Source organism: Haemaphysalis longicornis, unplaced genomic scaffold (genome assembly GCF_048455015.1).
Source record: "Haemaphysalis longicornis isolate Haplotype H1 unplaced genomic scaffold, Haemaphysalis longicornis Haplotype H1 scaffold_7, whole genome shotgun sequence".
Classification (NCBI taxonomy): Eukaryota; Metazoa; Arthropoda; class Arachnida; order Ixodida; family Ixodidae; genus Haemaphysalis; species Haemaphysalis longicornis.
Window position 1 is genome coordinate 84413265 of NW_027526422.1, and position 21396 is coordinate 84434660.

At 44.5% G+C, this 21396-nt stretch overlaps 1 protein-coding gene across 1 annotated transcript in view; it reads left to right on the forward strand.

The window, feature by feature from the left end:
• The first annotated feature begins 550 nt into the window (after nt 1-550).
• LOC144146027 (ankyrin repeat domain-containing protein 27-like) overlaps nt 551-21396 on the forward strand; it is a 30310-nt gene continuing 9464 nt past the window's right edge. Inside the window, exons 1-12 of the mRNA XM_077677942.1 lie at nt 551-981; nt 1226-1331; nt 1719-1755; nt 2169-2242; nt 3269-3324; nt 6098-6166; nt 6292-6350; nt 7320-7476; nt 8317-8393; nt 11516-11681; nt 13729-13800; nt 20981-21047. Of these exons, the coding sequence (XP_077534068.1) occupies nt 934-981; nt 1226-1331; nt 1719-1755; nt 2169-2242; nt 3269-3324; nt 6098-6166; nt 6292-6350; nt 7320-7476; nt 8317-8393; nt 11516-11681; nt 13729-13800; nt 20981-21047 (988 nt within the window). The 5' untranslated portion in view covers nt 551-933. The remainder of the gene's footprint in view (nt 982-1225; nt 1332-1718; nt 1756-2168; nt 2243-3268; nt 3325-6097; nt 6167-6291; nt 6351-7319; nt 7477-8316; nt 8394-11515; nt 11682-13728; nt 13801-20980; nt 21048-21396) is intronic.

Below are 21396 nucleotides of genomic sequence, written 5' to 3' on the forward strand. Positions count from 1 at the left end.
ATTGCATAATTTATTCGACAAGCTACTCGTCCGTTGTTTTTTTAGCTTAATTGCATGGGGCTGCATGGGATACGCCCCTTCCATATATCGCCATCTCCGTGCAATCGCCTTGCACTGACTGCGTCGCTGGGCACAATGAACGAAAGCCAACGGCTTAAAAAGTACGAGCTATCAACAGCCGATTTCAGATCCTTCGCGATTGCTTCGATCGCGAATTGGTTGGTTAGTGCAACCATTCAAGGACTCTGGTGCAACCAATGGGCCCGGCCCCCCCCCCCCCCCCCCCCCCCCCCCCCCTTTGCGACGCTACTGCTGGCGCCCTCGCAGAGCGCGGCCCCGCCTACAGTTTTTCTCCCCTTCACTACAGCTTACGTATGCGGGTATTTTTTTACCGTTCAACCAGCTCTAAACCTAACCTCCTCAGGTCGAGTGATTGATCGTGACCAGAACGTGATTTTAGCCGAGAGTGCGATTCAAAAGTCCCGCTATTGGCCATGAACGATTGTGGCGATCGTTGTGGCAAGAACGCGAACTCTGAAAAAGTAGTCAGCGCCGCCTGGTCCCTTCCTCCTCCATTGACGCATGCATTTATTCTCGTACAGCAGTCGACGCACTTGTTGATACTTTGTGGAGCGTGTAGATTGTTTCCGTCCGAATGTCTGTTGTCTTTCCGAGAAACTTCAGCGTGTGGTAAGCTTTGTTGTCGTCTGTATGCCCGCAACAAATCTACAAGTCACGCCATCGAGGAGCTTCCATTTCGATGATTAACAACGTTATCAGCACATGCGATCGTCGGCCTGACTGACGCGTTCGACATCAAGCGACCGGATTCCGTGTTGCCTACATCTGACGCAAACCTCCTGCCGCACATGCGGACGTCGTCTGCAGCCGAATTTCGCCCACGCTCGCAGTCTAGCACCGCTCCGCAGAAAGATGTCCGCTGAAGACTTGGATTCCAACCCCTTCTACAAGCTGTTGCAGGTGAGTACGACAAGAGCGCGTCGTTTTCGCGGTGCCTCGAGCTGAAACTACTCCATTTCTGGCTCTAATTTCGGTTTTACGGTAACACTTCCCCGTGTTGACTGTCACGGCGCATTCCGCGCTCGTGTGTTTAGCCAAATATTTGGACTTTCAGGTATGGCAGCCTAAACTTGTTCGCAGCCCTCCGCAGTTGTCCACATGTATACCGCCCCCTGCTCTATTTTTCTCTCATTTTCCTCACAAGACGACCTACCGACCGAAATACGAAGAAGCTCAAGAAAATTGCTGGCTTATTTGCATACCGCAAGCGAAATCCCTGAAGGGGGTTAAAATCAGCACAAGATTTGTCGGTGAGTTCATCGAAATATCGTTTGCAATTACCTGCCTCATTCTGTCGATCGTCGTCGGTTACATTGTTTTTTTCTTACGAAGCGTGGGATTTCGCCGACCTTTCTTTTTTCTTTGTTTATTTATGTATGGGAGCGTTTAAGGTCATCAAAGGCGGAAGGACTGGCTTACGTCAGTGCTTACGCTTCCGGCAATTAACCTGACCTTGTCTTCTAGGAACTAGATCTAAGATACGGTTCAATTACTGAAACACATGACCTTGCGTGTTTCTTAACATGGCATAGCGAGCTCGGCATTGAAGTGCAGTTGTGCATTGTATGATCGCGATCTGAATGCAGAGTAAATATGATTAATTCTGCGCATTTTTTTCCCATATACAATCCCGATAGATACTCATATTCTGCGGCCATCGCCACTCTTCAAGGGGTAAGGAAAATGCTGAGAAGTTTATTTTTTCGTTTAAATTTCTTCAAAAAATGTCTGTATTAGCATTCAATAGCAACGTATTTTATAATGTGGATTGAGTATATAGGTCTCTTCGATTTGGCCTGCACTTTCTGCACGAGTTCAGGATGAGTTCAGCCAGTTCAGCGCAGGCGCCGCCACTGCAGAACCGGTCCTGCACTTTTGTCGTCTGCTTCTGCACCTCCTCCCTGGGAGGTGCAGGGAAAGCGTGAACTCATCCTGCACTCTCTGCACCGTCGGTAAATCGAAGAGAAAAGTGCAGGCGCCGCGCGCTGCACTCGAAAATCGAAGAGACGAGTGCTGCACTACCTGAATGAGTGCAGCGAGTGCAGTAAAATCGAAGACACCTTATATATCCCTTGCTGTCCTTATAGGCAGTTCATATGTGGCGGGAAGAACCTACAAAAAAGTGTGGAGGTGGATGGGACACAGATCAAGGCAATCTCAGGTGCGTATTTATTGTTGCGTTTCATCTTACGTCTCATTAGAATGCGTCTTGAAAAATATAGGGGAGTGGCCGAGATGTGGGGAAGTGGCTAAGCTAGGGCTTCACACGATAAACTCATGGAGAAACTTGCAATGCCAGCATTTGAGGCAGGGTGTGATGGAATAATTTCAGCGGGGACCGAACATTTGCACGAAGCAACAGGTCCCAGTTAAGTGTCCTACGTATTAGTTGTTATGAGAAATTTGTTTCATGTGTCGGATAATTTCTGGTTAAGCGATGAACTCTCCTCATTATTAAGCTAACTCTTAGGCTGGAGGTTATTTCAATGAAGAACTGCTGTCATCCAGATATGTTTATTTTGGTATTCCTAGGAATGTTTCTACAAAACAGTAGGGATTATATCAGCTAGGGACTGTGTTTGTCCCTATTGTCGTACGGCTGAATTGAATCAGTTTGTTCCAAGAGAACCTGAACTAGCTATAAAAAAAGAACGGGTGGGGGGTACCGCATAGCTTGAAGAAAAGTGTGAACTCGGTGAACAAGTTGCACAGGGTATTTCGTTTTTTTTTTTTTTTTTGAGGATCTTTTTTTAAACAGTGACAAGATTGTGTACCATCGGCTAACCTAAGTGTATCTTCCCCTAGTTATTCTCAGAAAAAAGTGAGCTTTGTGACATTCTAGAGGTTTTTCAGGAGGGCTTGCATTCTGAGGCATTCCTACACCAAGCACATGCTCCAGGGTTTGATTCCTGCCTACAGCAGGTGCAGTCTATATCTGATGAAGATTAAATGAAAAAAAAAATCACATTAAGTGGGGCAACTTTTAAAAGATTTTTTTTTTTTTTTTTTTGCTGTCACGTAGAAGTTATTCTGAAAGTAAAATCTCCTTTGTAGGGCACAAAAATACACCTGCTCTAGCTTTTCAGGTTATCCGTGTGAGGCAGCTCCTAGCAATAGCCACGAATGTTTTTGTGCGATATTGTTGTAAAACCATATGCTTTGTTTATTTGCTCGCATTGCTCTTCAGGTTTCGAAGATGAGTTCATCATTGAGATCCTTGGTGAGGAGCTTTGCTACAACAGGGTATGTTCGACTGTATGAAAGCATTTTTTTTTTTTTTTGCAGCTGGTTGATTGTGCCCTGCCGTCGCCTACTTCTGTTTTGTCAGAACAATTGTCTTTAATTTCTGTTTCGACCACTTTATTTGTAGAACACTGCCAGTCTGTGTAGGTTGTACAGTTTCTATAAATATATTTATTTTATTCATTTATTTATTTATTACATACTGCGGACCATTGAAGGTCCATGCAAGGTGGGTATTTACATAGTATTCAAAGCAAGGAATACAATGCGAACATGAACACAGTTGAACAAATTTAGCAACGAACATCATTTCGAACGAGATATGGGGTCTGTAAGAGAATTCCAATCAGCTATTGTACGAGGAAAGAAGGAGAACTTAAATGTGTCAGTTCTAGCGAAATAGGGTGTTAGTGAATGAAGGGGGTGATGACGCATTGGTCGTGTCATTAAAGGGGATAGATACGGTGTGACGTCAATGGCCGTTTGTTTGTTGACAAGTTGCGTGAGAAAATCCAGGTGGAACTTTTTCCTTCCAAGTTGAAAAGGGGGGTTAGCTTGCGTAAGGTGAGAGGGGGAAGTATAAATAAGTTTGTGGTAATTGGGATTTACTTGTTATCGAAGCATGTGATATGTCAAGGGCAATCTGACTATGCAATTTGAGAATAACTAGTCTGAATTCAAGCGTGCATGGTTTTCCATTTTTGGGTGTATGTATGTGTGAATGGCTTGTTGGCTGGGCAGTGTTCCCAAAGCTTGGCTGCTAGCTTGAACTTGATGTACACCAAATCATAAAAGATAGCTCAGCTATGGGTTTGAAAGGCATTCAGTTGCCCAAAATTCTTTCATCGTATTGTTAAACATTAGTTTAACAATTGATGAAAACAGCAAACATTAGTTTAACAATTGATGAAAACAGCTTGCTAACCCATTTTACGGTTTTTATGTAATAGATATGAACGAATTTCAGGCTATGACCAGAGTTCTGGCTGTTTTTGAGTTCCAGGTAAAAAAAATGTCGTTATGTGGGACAAAAAAATGAAAGCATGTGAACCAGCATTCTCTGGCGTTGCTGCATTAAGTGTAACTGGTCAAGGACTAAGGCCAGCATTCCATTCTGCTTTGTAGGGCCTGTGGTATTTCGGTTTTGATTGATGGCCTATTTGTGTGGCCGGTGCAAACTCTAGAATGCTTCCTTCCGCCGCAGCGCATTTTTGTCCAGTGCAACAGCTGCTCTTGCCTGCCTTGGGAGGAAGAAAGGAATGTCGCCTTTGTCAGCGCAAAGTTATGCGAACGTCTTTTCGGTTGCACGTTTCTCAAGTTCATGTTGCCTTAGTCACGGCCGTGTGGCTTCTTAGTTTTATAGCCTTTCTTTATGCAGCTTCAGGTCTGGTTTCGCCCTGAAATATAAAAGAAGTGCAAATTCTATCAGCGTCGCATAGCTTGCGTGGAATGCGTCTGTTTTAATCAAGAATGTGTAATCAACATTTTTGTGACAAGAAGTCTTGGTTTTGCATTTTTTTGTTTCTGAAGCATGTAAAATTCTGTGCCATGTGTCATTTTATTGATTTATTTATTGAGACTGTCGTCTTCTAGGGCGAAGCGATGATAAAATAGTGAACCTGCCAGCTAGGAAAACTTGTAAAGAAAAAAAAAAAAACAGTGTTTCACGAGATTTTAGAAATTGGTAGCTGGAGGCAAAAAGAACACTTTTGTTTACTAAGCTAGCAGCAAATGGTGCCAATAACTTGTTAGTAGCTTCTTGGATAATCAGCTTCCCACCATTTACAGTTCTTGAAAAGAAAAGGGGGGGGAGGGGGTTGAAGCTGCTTCTGTAAATGTGAAATGCATTTATTGTGTGATCTGTCTAATGGTGTAACAAAAAGAAAAGAGAATTATGTCCCTTGTACTTGCAAATTCATGAACCCATTGACACAAAAATTTGTTACATGACCCAGGTTTTCATTTTCGTAGCAGTTTTATGGAAGTCTGTCTTAATGGCCATTGCATTTGCACATTTAAAACAAATATTAGTCTTCTTATAGGTATTGTTGTCATAGTGCTTCTTCTGCACTTATTTATGTAAATTTCACCGTCTTTAAAATATGGTTTTTGTAGTCAGAAAAAAGTTTTTTGGTGGCTGCTAGGAGGCTTGCAAATTATAACGCCCCTAAAAGCAACTAACAGTGAAGTGTAGGAATGCAGGTATGACTCCTGGCCACGGTGGCCGCTTTTCTGATAGTGGCAAAAAGCAAAAACGGCCGTGTGTACGAGATTTCGGCGCACGTTAAGGATCCCGAGGCGGTCAAAATTAATCCGGAGCCCTCCACTACGGCGTGCCGCATCGCCCGCATTGCGTCGGCGCTTTAAACCCCACAATCAATCAATCAGTCACCAGTAGAGAAATAAAAAAAATTGAAGAGGTTATCTAAAAAATTTGAATCTTGTGAGGTCACCCTCTTGGTAACTCATGTGAGAACACCAACATATTTGTGGGCGGTAAGTTAAAATAGAAAACGAGAAATGAGAACATGTATTTTTATATGCATGCACATATGGTTATAAGCAATAGTTGGTCTGGATCCATGACGTCTGAAACAAATACAGATAATTTGTTCAATTCATCAAGACGAGCGGACAATGTAGGCTTGCTGGGATCCAGAGTGTGTGCTTTTAATGCTGATGTCGGAACTCATTTTTGTTGTAGTGGGGTATTTTGGTGCAATAAAAAAGCTTGAGCACTGTGTCGTGCCTTTTTTTTTTTTTTTTTTTTTAGAAGTTCGAGCGCCTGAAGATTCTTACTATAAGCCGGCCTATTGAGGGGGCTCCAGTAGATTCCGATGTGGTGAGTGCACTTTTTTTTTTTTCAAGCTTTGTCGTTCGTAGTAAAGAAGAATTACGAACATTTTTTGTTCTCTGCACAAACGTTCGTCTTGTCTGATTTTCTCTCTTTTTTTTTTTTTTTTGCAGGACACCAGTAACAATACCCTCAGCGCTGCAGACTTAGAGAAATGTCTCTCCTATAAAGAGTGAGTCCACATTGTGCACTCAATAAGTTCTAGCATCCTTGATTAGTCTGCGAGTTCGTTACACTTACGTTACAGTGAAGGGAACTTGTAGTGTGGCTATGGGAATTTGACATGAAGATGCTTTGCATTACTTCAGAAAGGAATGCTTCCTTATCTGTGCTCTGTGTATCACTTAACTACTTGTAGAAAAGAAATTGTCGAAATTTGTCTCACGTCCACTTATTGTGTATTTAAACTCTGTCATTTTAATTGACTGCATTTGGCACCTTTTGAAAAAATGGAATCTGGTGCACTGAATCTTTAATGTGCATTGGAACCTTGATACACAGGCATTTTTGTTTTTCGCTTATGATAATTCTTCTACTCTATCATTGCACTGGCACAAACCCATGCACTTGAAACTCGGTTACGGGAACATGGGTCCGTAACTCAGTTATGGCGTAACTAAGATTAGTAGGTTGCCGACCTCCAGACAAGTGCACAGTGCTATCTGTCAAAGCATTGTCATTGGGTGCCAAGAATTGATACACCCCCCCCCCCTCCCTCTCCCCCCCCCCCCCCCCCCCCCCCCCCCCCCCCCCCCCGAAATCGAAATTCTAGATAAAACCCGTGAGGGGACTTGCATGACCAGGGACGTCTGGTGTAAAAATATCTACAGTGGTCTGCACACTGCTATTGCACAGTAGATGGAAATTTTTATGCAAGAGCTAGCGCATTGCCTGCGGAACTTTTGCTTGAATGAGAGAGACCAGGGAAAGATGTAATCGCAAGATCTACTGGCTTAAAATGCGTCGTTAACCCATGCCAATTCCACACTAGTATCTATAGCCCGCCAAGAATCTTTGCACTAATAGCTTCGTGCCTAGGTTGATAGCAACTTGCCATGGTCAGTTTCTAAAACTGACACACACGAGTTCCAAATGTCTTGGCATGCAGCAGCGTGTACGCTCTTGCACTTTCTTGTTTCAGAGCCCTGGCATACCTGAGAGATTGCCCCGAGCGCGGCCCGCTTCTGGAGGAACTGGACAAGAAGCTGGAGAACTTTTGTGGCACCTACATGATCCTTCCGGCTTACTTGCACGACACTGCCGAGAAACTCCGCGAGATTGTCTTTTGGGCTGTGGATGTGAGTGCATCCACCGTGGCGCCTCAGTGGCCAAGGCATTGGGCTGCTGAGCCCAAGGATGTGGGTTCGATATTGGCCACAGTGGCTGCTTTCCTGGTGGAGACTAAAAGCGAAAACAACCCTGATTATTAAATTTTCGGCGCACGTTAAAGATCCCCAGGTGATCGAAATGAATCCAGTCGCCCACTTTGGCACACCTCACAGCCCAGGCGTAGTTTCGGCGCGTTAAACCCCATAATTTGATCCCCATTATCTGAATCTCCATAGTCTGTTGGTATATGTGTGTGGTGACAACTCATCAGATGTCTGAGTTTTCGTTAATTTGGTCACTTCCTTAGTGTTCAAATCTTTGGATTGCGTGGCAGATTTGTGACATGCTGCAACCTCTGGAATGGAGCATTGATTTTTTAGGAGAACTTGTCCTTTGGTGCTTAATTCTCACAGCTTACCAGAGTGGCAGGTTAAAATTCTTTCTTTCTATGGATACTTGTGCACGTATGTGTGAGGTCTGTGGTTACTAACCGGATTTTCTTGAGTTTAACTATGCTCTCCCCCGTATTTTGAGATAAAGTTTTTATTAATAAAAGAACTCAAATCTACAATTGACACACATGGACGTAAATAGTTCTAAGCAGTTTTAATGGCAAATGTTTTAATGCAATGTCTTAGTGTTTTAATGGCAAACTGCAAATATACACGGGAAAGGCCTTGAAATTTCTCGCAGCTTGAAAACACCGGGTTTATCTAAATTCAGCTCCTTCACTGCGGTGTCCATTCACCGTCGGCATTTGGAATGTTTCCTGCAGCTGGCACTGTTTCTTCTGTTTGTCTATTCGCCAGGCATTTCAAAAGGCTCAAGTGCCACCTGTGTCCAGCTATGGTGCGGAGTTTCAGAGGATAACCCTTGCAGCAGAAAGGTAAGGCTGCATTTTTGAAGTGTACCATGCTGTGCTAGCTGTACGTGCCCAAAAGCAGCATGCATTGCAGTACCATGGCTCTGTCACGAAAACTGCTACAAATTTTGCCACATTTTACCAAACATGCTGCAATTAAACTGTACAAAAAATAAGTGAAAAGAAATGGTGTATTTGACTTGGTAGTCTGTTTGATCTAACTACACAAGAACAGTAACTACCGCCGATCGTTGTGAGTTTTATCAGAGTCCTTCAATGCTTCTCTGGTCATGAAACTCCCGGCCAAGTTTCGTACGGGGACAAAGGCTACTGTGAGTGGCGCTACCGCAGATCGGAGGGCATCGGGCGGCTACCGCTGCTGTGTAGCCAGATCGGCAGGCAGGAACGCAGTAGCAGCACGCCCATTCGCACCAAATTCTTTCGCCACTCACATAATGATAAGTCCATTTGAGTGGCCCACGACACAGAAAGCGAAAGCGCACTGCTGATAAGGCGGCGAGCATCTGTTTTATCTTCCTCCGTGGTCCGTTCCCTGCCAAACGCGCTCTGACCACGCCCCCGGCTGTCCTCCGATCAACACCAGCGCCGCGGCGCAGCAGCGTACGAAGCTCTCCCATAGCGTGATGGCGAAGTTGCATGACCAGAAAGGACTCTGGTTTTTTTATGCCATTCAAAATTGTTCAATTTGAACGATGCCTTGGGAGCCCCTTTTTATAGCGTTTCAGGCGTTTCTGGAACAAGTAAAGCTATTTGAGGTTAGATCAGAAAATGCCGTTTCGAAATCATCCTTGTTTTCATTTTTTCAACAAAAACATGATTTTTGACACGCGTTTGCGTGACCTTGGTGTGGAAAATGGGCGTGATCATCGCGTGTCACTGCTACCAAAAAAGAAGGCGTGCCGCTCTTAATTACTCTGCATCAGCATTTGGTTTTTTGTTATCAGGGCACAAAGGGTGAATCAGAAGATGATTTTCAATCATCAGGTTTGCACTAATCACTGAAATTGGCTGAAAGTATCAAGCAGTGCCTGTTTGAAAAGTTATTTCATGGTCTTAGACTGTTTGATTGCCTTTGCGTACATTGTTCTAGGTCGTATTATAGTTCTACTTACCACAGGACCATTTGCAAACAGTTTACAACAGTTTTGGTTTCGTTTCTGCATTGCGAAATTCATATTTGGCGCTACTACGCCGTTACCCAACTTCAAGCCTTTCTGCCACGGCGCCTTCAGCAGCCGCTACTGATCCTCGAAAAGAGAATTCCACTCCTGATTTCAACCCACCCTAACCCGATTTTTGTGATAAGAACTTCTGATGCAAGTCAAAAGATATCAGTTCCGACAAGGAGAGCGCTTCAAACTGGCCTTGCTCTCACCGCCAGCTGTTCGCTGCCAGCTTTGTTTCCATACGAGGATATCTCCGCAGTTCTAGTGCTGTTCCTTAGAACTCTGCAGATTTTTCTGTATCGCGTGCTCATCCTGAATACTGTGCTGGCTGTAAATGCAAAGTCAGTCATTGACAAGATGTTTTTAACATCATGTGGGTACAAATTGGTGCCGCTAAACTGCCAAATATCTTCCAGGAAACCACCCCAAATTGCGCATTTTGAAATGGAGGTTGAGCTTCACCACATAGCACAGGCACCATGCGTGTTAATATTTTTTAAAATATCTGGCAAACTGTGCTGCGCAAGTCGACCTTTTTTTCTACGATGTGCTTTTGAAATGTTTTTGTACAAAATATATATTTGGAACTTTTTTTACTATTGGTGGTTTGTTATACACAACTCCTTTTTATCATTTTCTCCGACAACTTGACAAAAATTTTGATCTTGATATTTTTTTTCGCAACTATGAGTTATGAAAACATATTAAAAGCTGGTGTTGTTGGAAAGTGCATTAAATCATCTGCATTTTATGTTGCTGCAATTATTTCCTAACCAATATGTTTAGCAGAAAAAGAATGTTTTCTCGGACCCCTAGAAATGGGTCATTTTCCCACAGTAACAAAAGTTAAGGTGTGCATGATTAGGTTAGAGGTGAATAATATCGCTCTTGTTGTACAGTGAGGCTCAGCATGCATTTAGTTCACACCCATTGCCCTCTTTGCTGTTTCCCAATTTTTTTCTTTTATTTTAACAGCGTGTTCCTAACCTGGTACTAAACATAAGCTGGGAATTTACTGGGAGGGATTGCTGACAAGTACTGCTCGAATCCCATAGTGAAAGAAAAGAAATTCACTCCCCTTCCACTCTGTGAAAAAAAATTACCTGTGAAGCTGGATGCTGTACAAGGAGTGGATGAAACAAAACATGTTTGCTTGTAATTTGCGATGGAGCATACTTCCTGGCTAATTAGCTGAATGAAACTTGGAACGGCCCAAGCTTTATTCTAGTGGACGAACATGGAGCTGTCCATTTCTCTCCTGTAGAAGTGTATGTATTTGCAGCAGTTGGGAATTCCATATTATTTACATCTTCACCACAACACAGCAAGCCGGCCTAGTTGGAAACGACTTGGGTGCGCTCGTCCTTGTCGTTCCTTCCTCGTCCCCGTTTGTTTTGCGCAAGTCCAATCATGAATCTTCACCACAAACTACGCAGTTGTGAAAAGTAAGTGAAACTCGGCATACTGATTGTCCTCTTAGCGGCCAATCGTCACATAAATTGTTTCAGGATAGTTTCGATAAAACGAGTCACAGCTGCTTTCTGTAATCACGCTCCCTCCGTAAATGGCCATGTATTGTGACAGTAGATGGGAATTCTGTAATGTTTGCAGCTTCACTGTCAACTAACTACGACCCGTATATAAAACTCAGCATAACGGTGGTCTTAGCAGCCAATTTCAGAATGATTTTTCTTTCAAGATACCTAGATTAGATTGGGAGCTACAGACCTTTTGCGACAAACTGGAGATGGACGTTTTTTTGTGCCTATGCGGTGCGTAGACTGAAGGACATCGATCACCGCCGCAGGATATCTTTATACATCTCCACTGTAGCAGTAGAATTGTGCAGGAGCTGTTGCTGATAAGTAATACTCGCTGGCTGAAAAATTGTTCGAGTAATCTTTCCATCATTAAGGAAGAAAAAAGAAGTTTTCTATGCCTCTTTTGGGTACTATGCAGCTACGTGATGGGAGTCGTCCACCAGAAAGTGTTTGGTGCTGTGAAGCAGTTCTGCCGTCAGGAAGACACGGAGCTTGTTGAGAAGCTCCGCCACCTTCACCTGGCCGGTTTCAGTCCGGACCAGTTCGGGGTCCGCGAATCCTTCTGCTGCCCCATGCCACGATCGGCAAGTACTCTCTTTTCTTTTCTTTCTTTCTTTCTTTCTTTCGTGCCCCCTGAAGATAACGGGAGATAACATTGTTCTCTTGGGGAGGGGCTGCTACGCACGCGATAAGTATTGTGCTCCAAAGGCAAAAAGAGGAGTAACAGGTGTTACGGTGATGAAGGGACCGTCACACAGCACATTTTTGCGTTCTGTTATAAAAAAACAAAATAATAAATCTCGCACTGCCTTTCTTTTTCTGGTGGAGTTCGCAGTATCAGCACTGTTTGTAAGTCTTTTTTTTTAACTTTGTGTCCTACAAGTATCGCCTCTTTTTAGATTACTTGCTCCTTTAAAAACTGAAGCAGCATTGTTGTTTCACAGCTTAGGGTGAATTTTCATCTGGCATTTTTTTAGGTATGATTGTCTTAAATTTTTGGTTTGATTCTGCATTAAGCAGTTTGTATTTTTACAATTCTGGTTCTCTCGGTGTATTTAACTGTATTTTTACCTGTTGGAATCAAAAGAGGCATTTTTTTTACCTGAACTGGCTGTACTGGTGCAAGCAGTGCAGCATATGTTCATTTTTTTTACTAATTGATATCCCCAGTAGAACTTTGCACTGGTCTGCACGACACTGCACTAATCTGCACCAGTTCAGGTAAAAAAAAATGCCCCTAATGAGTCACCTTTGTGGCATTTGTGGTTTTTGAAAGCAAACAACGCACTAGAAAAAGCATATAGGTACTTTTTAGGATGAACGTGGTGAAATAAAAATAGTGCAGAAAGTAACATAAAACGCGAAAAATTCTATTTTGGGTGCATAAGCATTGAGCATGACGAGACAAGTCCATCATCAGCAGCACTATCTACGCCTAGTGCAGGGCAAAGACCTCTCCCATTATTCTCCAATTATCCCGGTCCTGTGCTAACTGCGACCAATTTATCCCCCCAAACTTCTTGATCTCATCTGCCCAAGTCCTTAATCTTGTCTAAACTGTAGTTGAAATTCCAAGTCACTGAAAAGTGAAATGAAAAAAACTCATGTTGAACACATTATCCAAGATGTTTACAGACCGAGTTTATGTAGTGATTTGTCTGGATATGTCCCAAGCACAGCTCGTCAGCCTTTTTGGTTCTTTGTGATTAGGTGCACAGCATGAGGGGGCGAGACATGGTGGAAAGTTATTGAATGACAGCTCTCGGATTGCCTGCATCGTCTCCCTGCAGTTTTTCATGCTGCATGCTTGACCTTGCAGGAATGTGTGCTCATTTTTCATTTTTTGTTGCTGGCGGATCTATAATTTATTGTATTTTTCGTTTCCTTGACTTCCTCCTCTTGTATTCAGCAAGGTTTTCTGTGATGACCACAAAATCTAGACTGGACAAACAAAAAAACGTAGCAGGACCTTTGCAAATGCTGTTTGCACTCCTTTTAGAGGCACTGAGAATTCAACGGAATATGAGAGCTACAATTTGTAATAGCACTGCTTGTGCATTGAATATTCTAAAGTGTGTTGTTAAGCCAGCTCACTTGGAGCACAATTTGTGACTTTTTGCGTCATTGTCGTTTTGCTTGCTTCATTCAAGAGCTTAGCTATTGGTTGCGACGTTGTTAGACGACGCAGCAGAATTTTGGTTAATTATTTCGTTAGGTTTGATCGTGACATTCTAACCTCTGTATTGCATTCAACTTAGTGGGCTGAATAGCTAATACTGTACTTTCTTTGCCGAAAATGTCCTTTTCCTTTCATGGTTCTGTTATACTATAGAAGATTTCCCCTTCGCTTTGCCTTGCTATCTTTGTGCACAGGTTCACTGTATTGGTCTTTCACTGTAAGTAAAATTGCAGCTGTTTGCATAGGTAAGCTACTAGTGAACACTTTGCGAATCAGCCTAGTGTGAACATTGTAAACAAGCACATAGTGGCAGCAGAAACAAGGTGCTACTGAATTTCCCGGGTTACCTTTTTGCTCATTTCTTCAACACCTTTCCTTGGTGGTCCTAGCTTTCGCGGTGTTTTGAGAGTTGTGCCGACTTCATAGTGTTCTTTTCTGCTCCTTCCTTCTAGATTGTGGAGCTTGCATCGCTGGACTCCAAAGTTACACCCCTTGAGAAGCTGTGGTGCTTGAAGACTACACTGGTAACTAACGCCTCCTTTGTCTCATTTGAAGTGATGCACCTACTCTCCCAAGTACCAAATGCGGGGCTCAGAGAAACCGAAGAATAATGAAATATAAATAAAATAGTCGGTTTTGGTGTAACAGGCGCATTCTCTACACACCTCAATGTAAATGTCAAGTAAAAGGAAAACTAAGTTTTCTTTTCAGTCCTTTTCTTTTTTTTTTTCACCCAGCTGGGAAAAGGATATTGCTTGAAATAAATTCCCATGTTTCTTTGAGGAAACACACAAAAGTGTTGCAATTACCTAAGAGGCAGCATTGTCAGCTGATCTGCATGCATTTTTTGAAGGAGAAAAGGGTGTTCAAAGGCGCCAGGTGACTTGAACCATATTTCATACCAACTTGGTGGCGTTGTCTGTCTCGGCAATGTATTCAAGAGATAACAGGGCTGAATTTATTGAATTAAGAATGTTTTTAACATGTAGAAACTGTGCAGGAAAGACTAAAAATCTACATTATGGTGAAATAGGTAGGAACTAAAGCATGGAAATGCAGTGCCAAGTACTCAAATAGTATGTTATAAGTATTGAACAATACAAAGCTGATGCAATTAAGGGTTTGACAAATTCACTCTGCATCCTTCAAAAACCGGCTGTAAAATGCTGCCATCTTCACTAACATTCATGAAGATTTCAATTCTAGATGAGTTTGGCAGTTAGTGTTGCCATTTCCACTAGGTCTCGTGGACTGTGTTCTGAATAGTGTATTTACTCGCCTAATGAATGCACCCGCACAACGGATGCATCCCCTACGTTAGCCACAAGAAATTTCAATTGATGTGTAGGCCTTCCTTGCTAAGCATGCCAGAGCCCCAACCATGTAACGCCTTGTATTTGCACAAATGTGCATTATTGGGGATGTTAGCAGATGTAATTGTTATAATAGCGTTAGCATAGATATTTGGCTGCAGGAAACTTTTAGAAAACTGAAAAATTTAAACGCATCAGAATAAAGCTGCAAAAAGCAAAAAATGCATCTTATACACTGCCCTCGCTAGATGATAGCGACAATAGAAGAACCTAAAAGAAACACGAACTGAAAAAATTAAGGGAAAAAAAACATGCAAAAGCACCAACTGCAGTGATGCTACCGCTGCGCCAATTGCGCCAAACTGCGCCCAAGTGCTCTGGCTGCTACATCCTGCTACATTTCCTCTAAATTTGGCGATTCTGCGCCCAACCTGCGCCGAAGGGTGCACGCCGACTTTCAGAAACGAAACTAACTACTTGAGGTTTCCCATTGAAAGCGTCATGGCGGTGAACCTGTTTTCAGGACGCAATCCGAGCCAATTTAAGGCAAACTGGCCCTTGTTTCGATAACGGCGATGATGCGTTTCGCGGCTGGCGCCTCGTAGGCGTTGTGAAATCTCCCCACCGCCACCCGAGACTGTTAATTCCATGCAGTGCACTTTGCATGTATTGCGCGCTCGCGAGACCGGCTGCCGCCATCGCGACCGTCCGCCTCGCGGTCTTCGGGCCGCGATATGCGTCGTGAAATTGCCGTACTCGCTCGCCAACGCGCCCCAACAGCGTACGCGTTGACCGGGTGCTGGCGGAGTTGTGCTGGAAGAAAAGTAGGCAAGAGATGAGGACGCAGGAATTGTAGTTATAGTGGAATCTGGATGATACGATTCAGGATGATATGAATTTCTGATAAGTTCCGGCGAAATTGCATTCTTTGAAATGGGAAAAATTTCGGCTCTTACGAACGGACCTGCGGTGCCCGGCGGGTGATACGAACGAGTCGGCGAGGCGCCCGAATGCCGAGCGAGCAAGCTACGGCGACGAACGGGCTCTCTGTCCTCTTTGTCGCTCTTTCTCCAGGAACGGCCGCGCTGTTTTCTGCTCACGAACGCGCCGCGCACTCCACAGGCACGCTGACGCCGCCGCGAAACCACCCGCCGCGGCAACATGGCGGCGGTTTCGGTCGCGAAGTGGTGCGGGGCGCTCAGAAGACCGCTTCTAAGCGCTCTTTAAAATGCCGCTCAAAACACACACGAAGTTTCTTGTGCGGTAAATGAGCTAATAATGTGAGCGAAAACGGTGCTATAAAACGTCATCCCCGGTGCTAGTGAAAGCACCCATGAAATATCTGTCGGGGTGCTAAGCCTAAACATCCCCGGCGGAGCCAGCCGGCTGTCTCGCCGTCATGAGGAGCACGCCTTCCCATTGGCGCACGTCGTCAGGCTCCTTCCACTGCCACGCGCGTCGCGCGCAATTTTCTGATCACGGGCGCCGAATCGCCGACGCGGGCGTGAAAATATCGCGTGCACAACGCAGACGCGCATGAATCGCTTGCAAAAAACGCTCCTGTAGCGGGCTTGGGCACCGCAAGTGAGGAGATGGAAGTCCAGAAAGGACCGCTCGGCGACATGAAGGTTTAAAAAAAAGCAGAAAAACGTCACAGATTTCTTCACGCGAAAGTAAGAAAAGAAATAAACGAAAACTTGTTGTAGTGCTTAGTTTTTTGGTCTGTGTTGTTCGTACGAATTTCGGATGATACCAATATTTTTCGCGGTCCTGCGAGATTCGTAGCATTGAGATTTTACTGTAAACAGATGAGAATTTAAAAAGTGCAGGGGGGAGAAAATATTATCCAAGGGCAGAAACTGTGAGAGAGTTCGGGCCGCGCGCCAGCGAGCGAGTACGGCAATTTCACGACTCCTGACGTTGTCGAGCTTCACGAGTACGGCACGCATATGACGACGCCCGTCTTAGATTTCACGTAGAGTTCATGGAGGCATAGAATTCACATACGTGGAAATTGAACGTGAAATGCACGCATGTGGCCTCGCAGGGAATTAACAAAGTCTAGGGGTAGGGGGTAGGGATTTCACAACGCCTGCGAGGCGCCTGCCCGTTTTGCTGTGTGAACGTCAGCTGAAGTTTCTGCGCACAATTGGGTGTGAAACCCGTTGACAGGCCTTGTCGATGGCGTTTTCAAAGCTGAAAGATTCCTACATTTTACTTGTATTTTGCTTTTCGTGTATGTGTGCCACTGCAGGTTGATGAGGATCTTATTTCATGACCGCCTTTAGGGATAGCAGTTTGCAAACAAATGACGGAGCGGTTCTTTTGCGCAGACTTGAACCCTTGTTATACACGAGCACCTTAACGGCCGTTATGAGAACGGCAGTTGGCCTTAAACGCAGTTAGGCGGAGTTGCATGGCAGCGCGAGCGCCGTTGGAAACCCAACGGCAATCTCCGCGCCAACGGAGGTCAGTGGTAGTCGGCAGATGGGCAAGATGGCTGCGCCAAGCAACGTGTCCCCGCTGCAGGCGAGCGCGCTGCCACAAAAACGCTTCGTGTGGACACCGTCGCTGACACATTTTAACTTGTGGTAGGACAGCGGTGCTGCGGTTAGTTCAAGCGATGGAGTGTGAAGTAGGGCTCTTCACCACATCGGAACTACAACAAGCGCAGCCATTTGCAACGCCATGAATCGGTATGTTTCGGTTAAAAGCTATGCAGTACTCACTGTACTGTTACAAAAAACGGTTGCGACGAGTGAAAGAAATACGCTGTGTAACATGCAGCGCAGAAAATAATTAGAGAAGAAAATTTTTGAGTTCGCGAGGTAGCATTTTAAGAATAACATGATAAATCATCCAAACAGAAGTGAACATGGGAAGTGCCATGTGAGCACAGCCACTACCGTTCAGTCCCCATGGCTGTGAGGGCATTCAACTGCCATTTGCGTTAACGGCCATTGCAAGTGCCCATGTAGCAGAGGTACAAAAGCGATGGCTGATTTGCCGTTGATTATTGCTTCAATGGCGGTGCACCAGCGTCACAGGCAACTTTTCATTCGGATTTTAATGGGCTACCTTGTCATTAACGGAGGCGTTTTGGTTGCTGGCAGCAAACGTGTCGTGAAAGGGCAAGATTCAGCCTGGTGCTGTATGTTGGTTGCCAGAAATGGCTGCCCGCTGCCTTTGTAAACAAAAGCGCTGCTATCGGTGGCTTGCCGTTTTAGACCCTGACGGTGGCAGCGGTGACGCTGCTAAATAGTGATGTATGTGCAACACGGGGAGGCTCGTGATGTTCAATTATGCAGTCAAAGGCGCTACTGATGTTATTGGTCAGCGCTCCCATGATAGCCTTCCAATAGTGCTCGATTTTACATAGCATGTTCGTTGTGACAAGCAATTTGCAGATTGTTCATAGTAAATCTGCTATTGTGTAAAAAATGAGAGCTTGTTTTTTTTTTTTTTTTTTTTTTTTTTTGTGCAGGCGACTGCACTAAGTTCAATGCAGACATTCTTCAGGAGACTGATGAAAATTGGGTTCTGGGTTCTTTTAATTTTTTATTATCGTTGAAGGCCGTGCGTTTAGCGATTATCTATCATGAATGCCATACGTGTCTTAAAATTGCTTCTATCAACACCTGCTCCAAAAGCTGGTTTTGCTGCTCCAAAATGCATTTTTGTCTGCTCCAAAAGCTGCTCCAAATCGGCCTAAGCCGGTAGCATCACTGCAACTGTGTAATGCCCTGAATCTGCACAAAAATGCGTGGTTAGCAAAGTTAACACATATAATTGTTATGATAGTGTCAGCAGGTATAATTGGGCAAAGAAAACGACTCAAAGAGAACTGACATAGGATTGCTTACTCATTGATAGACAGTGATTGGAATTTGTGTACATATTTTTTGACCCTTGCAAAATAAACACATGCCCCATTTTCAGTCATAAAAATGCATGCCAAAGCCGTGGTTGACTGAATGCAGCCACTGCATCATTGTTGTTTGCTGGGATGCAGCCACTGTATTGTAATCATCTTTCCCACGGCAGGCACCATGCCTGTCATCTGATACCCTTCAGCACTGTGAAGCATGTTATTTGACCTTGAATGCTGATAGTGTGATTCACTCACAATGAGTGGACGTAGATAACACTTTGTATAGGAAGTATTCGGATATATAATTTGACAATTTGGTTCCTCGTGTTGGAGTGGCTCCTATGCACAGTTGAAGCTGGTTGTTGAATGGTTTTTTATAAAGGTTTGTCTTTGGAATTTAGGGTGACGGATCGGCACGATTTCATTTTTCAGCAGTGTAAAATTCACATGGTAAGTTAGAAAGGTCGCCCTTGCCACGTGCATGGAGACACAAAGTTGGAATTTAACCGAAGAAATGTGCGAACGCTTGCAATGCATAATGAGCACACTATAAATGTTCGTCAATTTTTTGGGGAGTAGGAAAGTGTGCCCATTATGCGACTAGATACAGTACAATTTAGTGATGAGCTCAAAAAGAGTTTGGGAAACCTTGTTTGCAAGTCACCGCTGCTTCAAACCATAGGTGAGATCTCCTTTCATTTTTGCTCCGAACTGTTGGCAGTAATTTTGTTTGCCCTTACTTTATTAACAGCAGAGCTGTTTAAACTTGAGCTCTGGCCATGCTGAACGTTAACAGATAACTCCGCTCAGTGAAGTGGAGAGGGGGAAATTCTAGACGAAGCAGTGTGAGGGAAAGTGGCGAGGAGTCAAGGAGCCCAAGAGCAGGTGTTGTGAGTGCGCGCCTCTAGAAAAGCGCTTCCCGCGGTCAGAATGAAACCTGAATCCCTCGCATTATGAAACCAGCGTCCATTCGATTGCGCTGTCATCCAATTAAGGGCACTCAGCATTTCCTTTGGGTTGAAAGTGCGGGCATTGGCTTTAGGACTTTGGCTGAGTTGAAGTGGCTTTGGCTTCGGACTCTGGCAGTTTGGATTTTGGACCTTAGGAGGGTAGATTGTGGACTTTGATTGGGCTCAGTTTGCATGGAGAAAGCTTCGCTTTTTAATCATCTTTCTCTTAAGAAAGGGGCAGACCTAAGAAAAGCCAAGTTAAAGCTAGTGGAGACCACCAGCTCCGCTGTTTCTTCAGTCTGCGAGGTTGAATTGTGAAGGTGGTTGAATTCTTTTATGACAAGGACAAAAAATGAGTAGCTGAAGAATACTTAAAGGGGCACTGACACAAAAATTTTGCATCTTGTTTTTTTTGTTGCGACAAGTAGCTAGTGACCTACTTATCACCTGTAGAAACCTCATTTGCTTCAGCGTGCGACGGTTGTTTAATTAGAGGCATTCTCAATGCGGCCAGTCGCAGTTTCGGTTTCAGCGGGTGCCGCGAACCGATGGATTTTGTGTGAACAAAGCTGACCACGTGACCGTCGGAGGGATATCACAGAGCAGAGCTGCGGTAGCACTGTCGAATCCGCATCGCCGGCAGTTTCTGCGAATGCCCCCACGTACTGATCTCATGAGCCGCTTAATTAAAAAGCAACCGTGGACGTGACGCATTGTGCTGCGAGTGCAAATGTTACCGCGGCTAAAGAACGACGCGCGACACTCGAGACAGTGGTGGCAAGACGCACTGGAAGCAGCCGGCCGGTCTGCCTACAGGCCCGCCTACAGATGTGTTCGGCTTAGCACTGCGGCGGATATTCGATTGCCGCTCTCGTATGCGGTGCAGATGACAATTTTTAATGCAACCCGCCATCGCATCATTAACTCCTTTCTCATATAAGCTTCCATGGTTGGGACTTGGGTACAACTTCGTGCAGCGGTAACAAGCTATCACTCGAGCTACCTGCGCCGACATGCGCCACTTCGCGGCCGTGGCCGCCGCCTGCACAGCAACCGTGCGGCTCGCTCAGTGGGCTTTTCGTGTCTCCAGCACATTTTCGCGTCCAATGTAAATAACAAGTAATAGAAACACAGTGCCAGGAATCGCTGTAGAACTTTGGTCGCGGCCAGCTGCCCGATGAGCTGACGAAATCACAGTACCTCCGCTGCCAACGATCGGGTCGCTCGTTCCCGAGAGCACAAGCTCCGCTCTCCGGCCCTCCGATTGGAGCGGCGAGCCGGCGAAAAACGCCGGCAGTGCGGAAGCGGCAAACACAAACTCGTGACGTGTTTGGATATTGTTTATTTACAAAATATCCGCGGGATGTCGATTGCGCGTGGTCCTCTGCTGGCTGCTCGGTTGCGTTTCGCACACTTTAACATTGATTTTAAATATGTTCTAGGCTGTATTCGCCGCTGATATTTTGCAGATGATGTATATGTGTTCACACCAATCTATCTCCGAAGTTATCTCACCTTCAAAATTTTGTGTCAGTACTCCTTTAAAATGCTGTTGTCACTTGCATTGCAGAAGGTGCTCTCGGAAGAGATCTACAATTCCGATGCCCACAGCTGTGCACGTCTGAAGAATCCACATGGTGAGGCTGTTTTCGGACTTCGTCGCATTGCGGCACTATGGTGTTTTTCTGCTGAGCTGACTTCTCTATTGGGATGAATTTCGTATTTTCTAAAATGAAGCTTCCGGTACGAGTCTCTAAAAATTTAGCTAGTCTGCCATTGTGGCCAGTTTTCTATTACGACGGCTGGTTTTCGAAGTAGTGAAAAAAACAGCACCCTGTTATTGAACCCGCGAAGTTTGCCACGGAGAAATTTTTAAGATAGGTATTGCAGTTGGAATTATTTTTTTATACCTAATTATTAATTTTGTTTTTCTTTCCTGAATAAGCTTTTTTGTTTTTGTTTTTGGAACTGAAGATGAAAATACCT